The 14,123-nt window shown below is 43.0% G+C and overlaps 1 protein-coding gene across 1 annotated transcript in view; it reads left to right on the forward strand.

The window, feature by feature from the left end:
- Positions 1 to 9,675: 9,675 nt before the first annotated feature.
- Positions 9,676 to 14,123, forward strand: part of LOC140212254 (L-threonine ammonia-lyase-like) — a 45,517-nt gene continuing 41,069 nt past the window's right edge. The window contains exon 1 of the mRNA XM_072282973.1: positions 9,676 to 9,821. Coding sequence (XP_072139074.1) covers positions 9,676 to 9,821 — 146 coding nt within the window. The remainder of the gene's footprint in view (positions 9,822 to 14,123) is intronic.

Raw genomic sequence — 14,123 nt, forward strand, 5'->3', positions numbered from 1 at the left:
GAGAGGGGAGAGATTTTAAAGACACTCAAGGAGTGTTGCTTTGACCCCAGCATCTGCAGAGTACTTTGTGTTTACCGATCTTGGGAGACCTTGTGCAGAACACCCTGAAGGTTAACTTGGTGGTGAGGAAGGCAAATGCAATGTTAGTATTCATTTCAAGAGGTCTAGAATACAAGAGCAGGGATGTGATGCTGAGGCTTTATAAGGCACTGGTGAGGTCTCACCTTGGGTATTGTGAACAGTTTTGGGCCCCTCATCTTAGAAAGGATGCCCTGGCATTGGAGAAGGTGCAGAGGAGGTTCACAAGGATGATTCCTGGATTGAAAGGGTTATCATACGAGCAATGATTGATGGCTCTGGGTCTGTACTCACTGGAATTCAGAAGGATGAGGGGGATCTCAATGAAACCTTTCGAATGTTGAGAGACCCAGAAAGAGTGGATGGTGGGGGAGTCTAGGACAGGAGGACACAGCCTCAGGATAGAGGGGCGCCCTTTCAAAACAGAGATGTGGAGAAATTTCTTTAGCCAAAGGGTGGTGAATTTGTGGAATTTGTTGCCAAATGCAGCTGTAGAGGCCAGGTCATTGGGTGTATTTAAGGCAGAGATTGATAGGTTCTTGATTGGACATAGCATCAAAGGTTATGGGGAGATGGCCGGGAACTGGGGTTGAGGAGGAGATAGAAAAAAGGGTCAGCCTTGATTGAATGGTGGAGCAGACTCGATAGACCAGATGGCCCAATTCTGCTCCTACGTCTTATGTCTTATGGTCTTTGTCAAATGAAAAATAAATTACCCCAAAAAGTCCTATAGATTGTAAATAATGAAAGAATTAATATTGTGAATTAAATTAAAGTCACTTCCATAAGTTAGTAAAGTTTTTAAATGAAAACTATCAACCCCCCCAGAAATAGTAATGCCACATGCATTTGCTTTCCTTCAACCTTATATGCTTAACATTGTAAAAGAATGTGTTCAACAGTTTCATAATGATGACAAAACCTGCACACCCCAGAGTTTTCCAACAAGATACAAGGGATAATTAAGCACAGTTAAGTTCAGTCAATATAATTCTTTCCCTTCCTGTTTACCCCCTTCTCCCATCAACCCAACAGTTTTATGTATTCTGTAAAAGTGAATCCCCTTGTGCTTGTTACCCCAAAGGTCTTGCCATAATCCCCTAATTCTTAACCCCACCAACCCCTTAGCTTCTGATTTGCTAAGTGGAAGGTCTATATCCGCAGTTGAGCTTTTAACAGCATTTTTGGCCAAACAATCAACTCTCATTTCCCGCAGCACCTCTATGTGCAGGGACCCATAAGAAAAGGACATATAAACCAATACTTTGAATATAAAATAAAGTTTGATGAGCTTCCATCAGTAAATCTGACCTACTGCTAGAATGACCTATTTTAAAATTAATCAAAACCAAAAATGAATCTGAACAGATTTCAACTTTGCAAGGACAAATTTCTTCCACCCACTGTAAGCTCAAAATGATGGCAATGAATTCTGCTGTATATACTGATAAATGATTAGAAAGAGGTTTCTTTATTGTTACCTGTAATTCAGGCACAAAAACAGCCATACCAGCATTCCCAGTTATGTCTTCTTTTGATCCATTAGTAAAAATGGTTAACGATAATTTTCCTTAACATACTGATGAAGCAGCAGACTGTCAGGCATATCAGGATCCTTGGACTTCATTAAATCATGTAACCTAAAATCAACTAAACTCATTGGCTCATCAGCCGTGGTTGGCAGCTCATCTAGGAGAAGGAAAACTTTGATCTCAAACCTCTGCTGCCTTGTGGCTATACCCATTCACGGGGAAGGCTTTGGGAGTAAACCCTAAGGGGAAATATCTGGAGCTGAAGTCCTTGAGGCAGTCTTACATTGAGTTCAATGTTGATGGGCAACTCCTGCGACACCGTTGTACAAACTGTATCGGTCTCTGCCGTTCCTTTGGGTTGATCAGGTGATCAGATGTGTGGAGAGGGGGAGCTTGCTACATGGGCAACAGTTTGCTCGGTGTCGGATGTGGGAGGCCCTGGACTCTCCAAGCCTCCCGGACGTCTACATCTGCGCCAAGTGCATCGAGATGCAGCTCCTAAGGGACCGCGTTACAGAACTGGAGCTGCAGCTCGATGACCTTCATCTGGTCAGGGAGAGTGAGGAGTTGATAGAGAGGAGTTACAGGCAGGTGGTCATGCCGGGGCCACGGGAGGCAGACAAGTGGGTCACGGTTAGGAGGGGGAAGGGGAAGAGTCAGGTAATAGAGAGTACCCCGGTGGCTGTGCCCCTTAACAATAGGTACTCCTGTTTGAGTACTGTTGGGGGGGACAGCTTACCCGGGGGAAGCGACAGTGGCCGTGCCTCCGGCACAGAGTCTGGCCCTGTAGCTCAGAAGGGTAGGGAAAGGAAGAGGAGGGCAGTTGTGATAGGGGACTCGATAGGAAGGGGGTCAGATAGGTGATTCTGTGGACGCAGTCCAGAGACCCGGATGGTAGTTTGCCTCCCTGGTGCCAGGGTCCGGGATATTTCTGATCGTGTTCAAGATATCCTGAAGTGGGAGGGTGAGGAGCCAGAGGTCGTGGTACATATAGGTACCAATGACATAGGCAGGAAAAGGGAAGAGGTCCTGAAAGGAGAATATAGGGAGCTAGGAAGGGAGTTGAGGAAAAGGACCGCAAAGGTAGTAATCTCGGGGTTACTGCCTGCGCCACGCGACAGTGAGAGTAGGAATGCGATGAGGTGGAGGATAAATGCGTGGCTGAGGGATTGGAGCAGGGGGCAGGGATTCAAGTTTTTGGATCATTGGGACCTATTTTGGCGCAGGCATGACCTGTACAAAAAGGACGGGTTACACTTGAATCCTAGGGGGACCAATATCCTGGCAGGGAGATTAGCGAGGGCTACTGAGGTGACTTTAAACTAGAATGGTTTGGGGGTGGGAATCAAATTAAAGAGGCTAGGCGAGAGGAGGTTAGTTCACAACAGGGGGATGGGAACGAGTGCAGAGAGACAGAGGGGTGTAAAGTGAGGGTAGAAGCAAAAAGTAGTAAGGAGAAAAGTAAAAGTGGCAGGCCGACAAATCCAGGGCAAGCATTAAAAAGGGCCACTTTTCAACATAATTGTATAAGGGCTAAGAGAGTTGTAAAAGAGCGCCTGAAGGCTTTGTGTGTCAATGCAAGGAGCATTCGTAAAAAGGTGGATGAATTGAAAGTGCAGATTGTTATTAATGATTATGATATAGTTGGGATCACAGAGACATGGCTCCAGAGTGACCAAGGATGGGAGCTCAACGTTCAGGGATGTTCAATATTCAGGAGGGATAGACATGAAAGAAAAGGAGGTGGGGTGGCATTGCTGGTTAAAGAGGAGATTAACGCAATAGAAAGGAAGGACATAAGCCGGGAGGATGTGGAATCGATATGGGTAGAGCTGCGTAACACTAAGGGCAGAAAACGCTGGTGGGAGTTGTGTACAGGCCACCTAACAGTAGTAGTGAGGTCGGAGATGGTATTAAACAGGAAATTAGAAATGTGTGCAATAAAGGAACAGCAGTTATAATGGGTGACTTCAATCTACATGTAGATTGGGTGAACCAAATTGGTAAAGGTGCTGAGGAAGAAGATTTCTTGGAATGTACGCGGGATGGTTTTTTGAACCAACATGTCGAGGAACCAACTAGAGAGCAGGTTATTCTGGACTGGGTTTTGAGCAATGAGGAAGGGTTAATTAGCAATCTTGTCGTGAGAGGCCCCTTGGGTAAGAGTGACCATAATATGGTGGAATTCTTCATTAAGATGGAGAGTGACATAGTTAATTCGGAAACAAAGGTTCTGAACTTAAAGAGGGGTAACTTTGAAGGTATGAGACGTGAATTAGCTAAGATAGACTGGCAAATGACACTTAAAGGATTGACGGTGGATATGCAATGGCAAGCATTTAAAGATTGCATGGATGAACTACAACAATTGTTCATCCCAGTTTGGCAAAAGAATAAATCAAGGAAGGTAGTGCACCTGTGGCAGACAAGAGAAATTAGGGATAGTATCAATTCCAAAGAAGAAGCATACAAATTAGCCAGAAAAAGTGGCTCACCTGAGGACTGGGAGAAATTCAGAGTTCAGCAGAGGAGGACAAGGGGCTTAATTAGGAAGGGGAAAAAAGATTATGAGAGAAAACTGGCAGGGAACATAAAAACTGACCGTAAAAGCTTTTATAGATATGTAAAAAGGAAAAGACTGGTAAAGACAAATGTAGGTCTCCTACAGACAGAAACAGGTGAATTGATTATGGGGAGCAAGGACATGGCAGACCAATTGAATAATTACTTTGGTTCTGTCTTCACTAAGGAGGACATAAATAATCTTCCAGAAATAGTAGGGGACAGAGGGTCCAGTGAGATGGAGGAACTGAGCGAAATACATGTTAGTAGGGAAGTGGTGTTAGGTAAATTGAAGGGATTAAAGGCAGATAAATCCCCAGGGCCAGATGGTCTGCATCCCAGAGTGCTTAAGGAAGTAGCCCAAGAAATAGTGGATGCATTAGTGATAATTTTTCAAAACTCGTTAGATTCTGGACTAGTTCCTGAGGATTGGAGGGTGGCTAATGTAACTCCACTTTTTAAAAAAGGAGGGAGAGAGAAACCGGGGAATTATAGACCGGTTAGCCTAACATCGGTGGTGGGGAAACTGCTGGAGTCAGTTATCAAAGATGTGATAACAGCACATTTGGAAAGCGGTGAAATCATCGGACAAAGTCAGCATGGATTTGTGAAAGGAAAATCATGTCTGACGAATCTGATAGAATTTTTTGAGGATGTAACTAGTAGAGTGGGTAGGGGAGAACCAGTGGATGTGGTATATTTGGATTTTCAAAAGGCTTTTGACAAGGTCCCACACAGGAGATTAGTGTGCAAACTTAAAGCACACGGTATTGGGGGTAAGGTATTGATGTGGATAGAGAATTGGTTAGCAGACAGGAAGCAAAGAGTGGGAATAAACGGGACCTTTTCAGAATGGCAGGCGGTGACTAGTGGGGTACCGCAAGGCTCAGTGCTGGGACCCCAGTTGTTTACAATATATATTAATGACTTGGATGAGGAAATTAAATGCAGCATCTCCAAGTTTGCGGATGACACGAAGCTGGGTGGCAGTATTAGCTGTGAGGAGGATGCTAAGAGGATGCAGAGTGACTTGGATAGGTTGGGTGAGTGGGCAAATTCATGGCAGATGCAATTTAATGTGGATAAATGTGAAGTTATCCACTTTGGTGGCAAAAATAGGAAAACAGATTATTATCTGAATGGTGGTCGATTTGGGAAAGTGGAGGTGAAACGAGACCTGGGTGTCATTATACACCAGTCATTGAAAGTGGGCATGCAGGTACAGCAGGCGGTGAAAAAGGCGAATGGTATGCTGGCATTTATAGCGAGGGGATTCGAGTACAGGAGCAGGGAGGTACTACTGCAGTTATACAAGGCCTTGGTGAGACCACACCTTGAGTATTGTGTGCAGTTTTGGTCCCCTAATCTGAGGAAAGACATCCTTGCCATAGAGGGAGTACAAAGAAGGTTCACCAGATTGATTCCTGGGATGGCAGGACTTTTATATGAAGAAAGACTGGATGAACTGGGCTTGTACTCATTGGAATTTAGAAGATTGGGGGGGGATCTGATTGAAACGTATAAAATCCTAAAGGGATTGGACAGGCTAGATGCAGGAAGATTGTTCCCGATGTTGGGGAAGTCCAGAACGAGGGGTCACAGTTTGAGGATAAAGGGGAAGCCTTTTAGGACCGAGATTAGGAAAAACTTCTTCACACAGAGAGTGGTGAATCTGTGGAATTCTCTGCCACAGGAAACAGTTGAGGCCAGTTCATTGGCTATATTTAAGAGGGAGTTAGAAATGGCCCTTGTGGCTACGGGGATCAGGGGGTATGGAGGGAAGGCTGGTGCAGGGTTCTGAGTTGGATGATCAGCCATGATCATAATAAATGGCGGTGCAGGCTCGAAGGGCCAAATGGCCTACTCCTGCACCTATTTTCTATGTTTCTATGTTTCTATATTGTACTGTCCAGGCTTGTGTACCTAGAGAGCTAGAATGCAACATCCATGGCCAACTCTGACTGACGGAGGCCCTCGACTCAACATTGGAAACAAACCAAGGAGGGGTTACCAAGAGGGCTACAGTGGGATACAAAGGCACTGAATGGAAGACTTCTTGAAATAATCATAGAATCTGGGAAATACGTGCAGCCACAATTAACTTGAGAAGATTAAACTAAAAAAACAAGGGCTTAACAACTCTAGTTAAGATATTGATTAGTAAATACAGGTGCTCAAAAACTAGAGAAGCTCAACGTCTATGGCAAGCCTCAGGGGTCATGACAGAGGGCTTCATAAATGAGACTTCTACTGACGTGGTCTCACCCAAGATACAGGCTTCATATAGAAGGATGACCAGCAGGAGAAGTAAGGGGAGTGGGTTCGCCTGTGGTCATTCCCCTCAGCAACAACTATACCCCTTTGAGCACTACTGGGGTGGGGCAGGGGGAGATGACCTTTCAGAGCACAGCAGCAGCCTGGTTAATGGCACTGTGGGCAGCTCCAAGGGTCAGCAGAGAAGGGCAAATCTGGCAGAGCAATAGTGATAGGAGACTTGATAGTTAAGGGGACAGGCAGAGATTTTGTGTCTATGAAAGAGACACCGGGGTGGTGTGTTGCCTCCTGGGTGCCAGGTTTGAGGATGTCTCAGAGTGGTTGCAGAACATTCTCAATAGGGAGGGGAAGTAGCTAGAGATTGCAGTGCACATTGGCCCCAATGACATAGGGAGAAAGGGTGAAGAGGCCCGACTCAGAGAGTATAGGAAGTTGCAAAAGAGGCTGCAAAGCAGGGCCTTGAAGGTAATAATCTCTGGATAACTCCTGGTGCCACATGCTAATCAGGGCAGGAATATAAACAGTTTAATTGAAAGGCAGAGGAACTGGTACTGGGGCAGAGTTTCAGGTTCTTAAATCATTGGGCAGAGATGACCTGTACAAGAGGGACAGGTTGGACCTTAACTGGAGGGGAACCAATATCCTGGCCGGAAGATTTGCTAATACTCCTATCAGGAGAGCTTATACTAGTTTGGCAGGGGGAGGGGAGCGAGAGAACCAGGTCAGAAAGTGGAAGGATTGAAAGGAAGGCAGATGTCTCAATCAGTAAAACAGGCAAGAGCAATCGACACAATGGGATGACAGGTTGAAGTGCGTTCATTTGAATACGAGGAATGCTAAGTTCAGCGATGAACAGAGTATGGATCAATACATGGAACTATAATGTTGTGGCCATAATAGAGACTTGGTTGAGCGAGGGTCAGGAATAGATGCTTAATGTATCAGGGTTTTGATATTTTAGAAAAGATAGTGAAGGGAACATAATGGAGGGCTCATCTACTGAGTCTATATGGGTAGAACTCAAAAATAAGAAAGGTGCAATGACTCTGATGGGATAATACTACAGACATTCCATTAACCATGGTGACATTGAGGGGAAGATTTTGGAAGGTGTAAAAACAACAGCGTTGTTTTTTATGGGTGGCTTCAACTTCCCTAAAATAGACTGGACCTCTTTAGTGCAAGAGGTTTAGATGGAGCAGAATTTGTTAGATACAACCAGGAGAGTTTCTTGAATCAATACATATGTAGATAGTCCAACAAAAGGGTTGCCATACTAGACCTGGTGTTAGGTAATGAGCCTAGCCAGATGACTGACCTTAGTGAGAGAATAAGTAGGAAACAGTGCTTAAACCTCCTTAATTTTAAGTTAATAATATATTTATGGACCTTGCAGGAGAGTATTAAATAGGAGCAGAGCAAATAATGAGAGTATTCGGCAGGAACTAGGGAAAGTTAATTTAAGTAATTGTTCTTGGGCAAGTCCACATCTGACATGCACAGGGCACAGAATATTTTCCAGTAAGAAGGAAGGACAAGGATGGGAACATCAGGGAACCTTGCTTGTTGAGAGAGGTAGTAAATTCACTCAAGAAGAAAAAGAAAATGCATGTAAGGCTTGAGCAACACACAAAATGCTGGAGGAACTCAGCAGGTTAGGCAGCATCTATGGAGGGAAAGGAAGTCAGCAAGTTGGGCCAAGTCCCTTCATCAGGTGTTTTGGGTTTCAGCCTGAAATATTGACTGTTCATTTCCCTCCATAGATGTTGCCTGACCTGCTGAGTTCCTCCAGCACTTTTAGACCACAAGACCATAAGACATAGGAGCAGAATTAGGTCACCTGGCCCATCGAGTCTGCTCCGCCATTCAATCATGGCTGATCCCTTTTTTCCATCTCTATATTCTGTGTGTGTTGCTCCAGTTTCCAGTATCTGCAGAGTCTCTTAGATCTTTTGTGTCCGTGTATATAAGGCTTAGGAAGTGAAGAGTGCTTTATAATTTCAATAGTTCATCTCATGCCCTGGATTATTGCTGAGGCTCTTGGCTGACTAAGGTTCACAGAAAGGAAATGCTGCCAGTTTTCTCAGTACAGGTGCTACATGGCCTACTGAGTTTTTCTGGCACTTTCCTCTTTTGAGTCAACATTTCCCGTAGCATTTGGCTTTGTTCTTACTGACTCGTGATTCTGCAGAGACAAAGGGTATTTAACATGCAGTCAGAAGGTGACTGTTCAGACACTAAATGATAGGCATCATAGAAACATAGAGAGATACAGCAGGGAAAGAGGCCCTTCAGCCCACTGAGTCCATGCTGACCACCTCCTTATGCCAGTCAGAATCAGGTTTAATATCACCAGCATATGTTGTGAAATTTGTTAACTTGACAGCAGCAGTACGTCTATTAAATAGTTAAGTTAAAAATAAGTTGTGCAAAAAAACAAATAAAAAAGCTAGTAAGGTAGTGTTCATGGGTTCAATGTCCATTTAGAAATCGGAAGGCAGAGGGGAGGAAGCTGTTCCTGAATCACTGAGGCTTCTGTACCTCCTTCCCAATGGTAACAAAGGGAAGAGGGTACATCCTGGGCAGTGGAGTTCCTTAATGATGAACGCCACCTCTCAAAGGCACCGCTCCTTGAAGATGTCTTGGATACTACGGAGGCTGGTACCCATGACAGAGCTGACTAATTTTACTAGTTTCTGTAACCTACTTCGATCTTGTGCAGTAGTCCCCACCCACCCATACTTGACCGTGATGCAGGCAGTCAGAATACTCTCCACTGTACATTCATAGAAATTTTCGAGTGTTTTAGTTGACAAAACAAATCTCCTCAAACTCCCAATGCAATATAGCTGCTGTCTTGCCTTCTTTATAACTGCATCAGTATGTTGCGCCCAGGTTAGGTCTTCAGAGATATTGACACCCAAGAGCTTGAGATTGCTCACTCCCTCCACTTCTGATCCCTCTATGAGGATTGGTTTGTGTTCCCTCGTTTTACCCTTCCATAATCAGCTCTTTGGTCTTGTTGATATTGAATACAAGGTTGTTATTGCAACACTCCTCAACTAACTGGTACATCTCACCATCTGAGGTTCTGCTAATGATGGTTGTATCAGCAGCAGATTTATACATGGCATTTGAGCTATGGCTAGCCACACAGTCATGTGTGTCGAATCCTACATTAATCCCATTTTCTATCCATGAGAAGCATTCTTTGATTCAGATTAAAGCGATGTATACTTATTCCACTGGATTAGTAATCCTAACGCTGGGTTCAATTGATCACGAAAGCAGAGAGGGCCATGCTGAGGAAGTGGTACAGCATTCTAGCTATCGTTACTCAGATGATGAGTTAAACCAAAACCTCAGCTCCTTCAGGTAGAAGTGTCATTTATAATTGGTATGCTGCCCAAAGCCATCATAGAACCAATATAAACTTAAAACAGTTTAACTGCCCTTTCTCACTAACGGTGGGTTCTTCCTGTGTACAAATTGTCTGGAATATTTCTGACATTGTAAATGCAACTTCAAAGCAGACAAATAATCATTGACTGGTTGTGCTCTGGTGGGACTGCAGAGAAGACTACAATGAGTTAGAGGCGTGCCTTATAAATTGGATTATTATTCCAGCGTACTGGTTAACTGTCCCAGAGAATGGAGAGAAGCCTACCACAGACTTTATCCCCTTAAGAGTTCTTATCCTGGTAGAAAGATTAATCTGATGGTGTCCACACTGGTGGTAAAAGTGGGATTTCTAAAACAGTTGAATTAATATTTTTCTTGGTTTCTGTCAGTTGAGGAAGTGCATTGAGGACATGGAATACTGGATTTGTAACAATATGGTAGGAGTGAAATGAAGGCTTTTAATTTATTCAGAAATATTGTTATTTCATCTCAGTTTGTGGTATCTCTAGATCTCTAGTTTGTGCTGTGATGCACTTACGCAAGGGATCACGGGATCTGCAGCATTTCACCCAAGTGGCTGTTCTAGGTCTTTGAACACAGGTTCAACCTGCAAAACGGAAATGGGATCCTTCAATCACATGCAGCACCAACACAAACATTCATTCACAATCAGAATCAGGAATCAGAGTTGAATTTGCCTTTTCTGGCTTGATTCACTGTGGGAAAAAAAGTTACCATATTTACTGAATAATAGAATCTCTCTCCCTAAACACTGAGTACAGAGGAACCCTTCTCCCTAAATACTGACTAGAGTGGACTCTTTCTAAAAATACCACAGATAATTGTGACACCTCTTTTCATGGTTGAGTGAAAGGGTCTGTTTCTGTGCGCTCTGTGTCCTTGACTCTAACTTTATCCAAAATGTGAAGCAGCTTATTTACCTATCGAGGCATTGGAATGTCCTGAGTATAAGAATGTCTTTAAAACATCAAATATTTAATTGATTCTGTAATTCTGTGCATTAAACGGAGTGCAGTTATAAATAATCATCTTAGAAATACTTCCTCATTGAGCTCCCTTCTTAGTAAATCTTCAAAGCTTTAGCAGCGCTGCTCAGTGAGGAGGTTAGATGTAACTGAGGATTTGTCAAATTGATAGAGACGGTTTGACAGGTAGAATAATCTCTTTAAATAATAGCAGCAGTACTGTCACCTACAGTCATCGCAAGTAGGTTGGTGGCATTGAAGTTGAAATCAGTTCAAGTGCAACACTTTGTTTTTTTATATAAAAGAATTGAAGAGAACAAGTATCTGCTAACATCAGTTTTCTCCTGTGTGGTATTCTGTGTCCACATCTCGTGGGAAATATGAACCTCATTGCCCAGTTCCTGTTTTCAAAGTCCAAGAGCATTAAAGCACTCAAGAAGACTTCTTCAGAAGAAGAGGAATATGATCCCTTTTGGAGAAGGTTGGGTTGAACTTACTATTTTTAGGAATAGGCCATGTTTCAGAATTGTGTATCCCTTGAAAACTGTGTCTTGTAGGGAACACCACTGTGTTACAGCCAAAACTTCAGGGCACACACCAGGTTGAAAGTGGAGCCTCTCCTCCTCCTTCCTCCCACTATAGTTTACTAGGGTTCTGCTTCATTTCTTTATTCTTGCCACAATAATTTGATGGGAGCCCGTGGTTGAAGGGCCCAGAGAAAGAGAATATGGCTATAAAATTAAATGAAAGAGATTTAGATGGGTGGTTAATGCAAAAGAGCAAAGGGTAAAGACAAAAATGGGCTTTGGATTCAGAATTTCTCATATTCGGGTAAACACCTGTTTGACTGGGTGGACTGTATAATCTATCGTTTACAGTAAAGTACATGTAATTCTAAGTTTTTTTAAATTAACTTCATGGAGATCTATATAAGGGCTTGTCTAACCCTTACAGTTCAAAACAGGACAGATAGTATTTTTTTGGCTAAATGAGAAAGAAATTTCTCTAGTATTCACAAAGTATCTGTCATTTCCTTAACATTTTACTGTATACAGAATTTGGCTTAGCCTTCAGTGTTGATGGATGATCCACATCCGAAAGGCTATCCGACTTTACAGATACTGACTGACCAGCGAATGTTTTTTGTTGGCAATGAAAATGGTAGACATTCTCAGACCGGGGATGGGTGAAGACTGGGAACTATAACTTGAATGACCATTTGCGGGTGCCTCTGATTGTAAGCTATCTATCACCCGAGTTAGGTCAGGGGGTTGGAAGCAGCTAACAGGAAGTCCCCTTTGTGTTTACATTGCTCTGATTCAATGAAGGGATATGAGTTGAATTACTCACTGTTTCTCTCTTCAACTTGCAGTGTGTTTCGAGCATGTTCTGTTTTATTTCAGATTTACAACAGATGCAGTAATTTGACTTGGTTACATACTGACAGGATGCATTTTATCATTATCAAATTTGCAATATAATTCCCAGCCTGATTAGTAGCTACAGACTGCAAAGCTGAACAACTGCATGAAATGACACTACTACTTGATGCTGAGTGAAATAATGTGTCCCCTCCACCCCTGTGCTTTTTGTTCTGATTTTCCTGCTCCGTCATCATCACTCTGTAATTTTCAAGTATCTGAACAATGCGACTCTTTGAAAGTTACTACTGAATCAGTTTTCACCACCCATTCTTTACTGATTGATAAAATGTTCAAGTGAAAGGAAAACTAATCACAAACTGTAATATGAATATCTGTGACCTGAATATCTGTATTGGTATTGTAATGTCTGTTCTGTTATGAAACACACTGCAAGATTACTCAGGACGTCAGCTTTCTTCAGCACCTTTTGCTGCTTATAAAAATCCTCCAGGGGTACTGAAATCCTCTAACCCCGAATCTGTACTCCACGTGGGTCACTTTTGACTCTGAGATAGGGAGCCCACCACCAAGATAGCAAGCATACTCTTTGTTCGAGAATCCATTGCTGATTATTAATCTACTTTTTGGAGATCATGTCCTCACTTCCAATCAGCCACTTAGCGCCTGGAAGAGGCCTTGAACCCTTCACCTTCTGACTGAGGAGACGGAACTTCTGTTGACTATACATTGTCAATCCACCGTATCCGATCAGCAGTTTGTTACCTGTTGATTAGACTTACATGGATGCTGGCAGACAATTCAGCTACAGATGAGAACAAGTAGCACATAAATGTTTTCTGTTTTGTGACATGTGTTTTTCAATTATTTGATAGCTCTGCCCTACTTTATGCTGTTTCTAATTGGCTTTGTTTACTTGCAGCTTTGCTTAGCCCACAGCAGAGACGTCAATTCTTAAAGAGATTAATCTGCTTAATTTATTCAAACACATTAAAGCTCCAGTGATAAGGCAGCTGGTTTTCATCAATGTAATTCTGCTTTGGAGTCCAGAGGAATAAGGGGTGATTCTCTCAAACTTGTAAAATACTAAAGGATCATGAAAGAGTGGATGGGGGAGTCTTGAACAAGCAGACATGGTTACAAAGGGACAGTGAGTTAAAAAGTGAATCAGAAATTTGTTCTTTTAAAGGATGATGTACCTCTGGAGTTCTTTACTGTGAATGGCTGGGGAGGCTGATTAGATGCAGTATACTACCCTGAGATACATTTTCTTGCAGACATTCACAGTAGATGCAAAGAAACACAATCGAATTAATGAAAAGCTACACAAACAGCAAATGTGCAAAAGACAACAAATCGTACATGTATAAAAAGAACAAAATAATAAATAAATAAATAGTATTGAGAACATGAGTTGTAGAGTTGTTGAAAGTGAGTTCATAGGTTGTGAAACCAGTTCAGTGTTGGGGTGAGTGAAGTTAACCCCTCTGGTTCAGGAGCCTGATGGCTGATGGGTAATAACTGTTCCCGACCCGAGGCTCCTGTACCTCCTTCTTGATGGCAGCAACGAGGAGAAAGCATGGCCTAGATGGTGGGGGTCCTTGATGATGGATACCTTTTTCCTTGCAGATGTGCTCAGTGATGGGGAAGGTTTTACCCGTGATGGACTGGGCCGTATCCACTACTCTCTGTGTTCTCTCCGAGTTCATATTTAAACCATGTGGCACGGTAGCATAGTGGCTAGCACAATCGCGTTACAGTGCCAGTGGTTCCAATTCCCACTGCTGTCTGTAAGGGCTGTCTGTGTGTATGTCTTCACGTAATTACATGTATTTTCTCAGGGGGCACAATGTGACCGGAAGAAGAATATCTGTCAGATGAACACAGAACAGGAACTTAAATGGTTG

The sequence above is a fragment of the Mobula birostris genome, chromosome 18 (assembly GCF_030028105.1).
Source record: "Mobula birostris isolate sMobBir1 chromosome 18, sMobBir1.hap1, whole genome shotgun sequence".
NCBI classification, from domain to species: Eukaryota; Metazoa; Chordata; class Chondrichthyes; order Myliobatiformes; family Myliobatidae; genus Mobula; species Mobula birostris.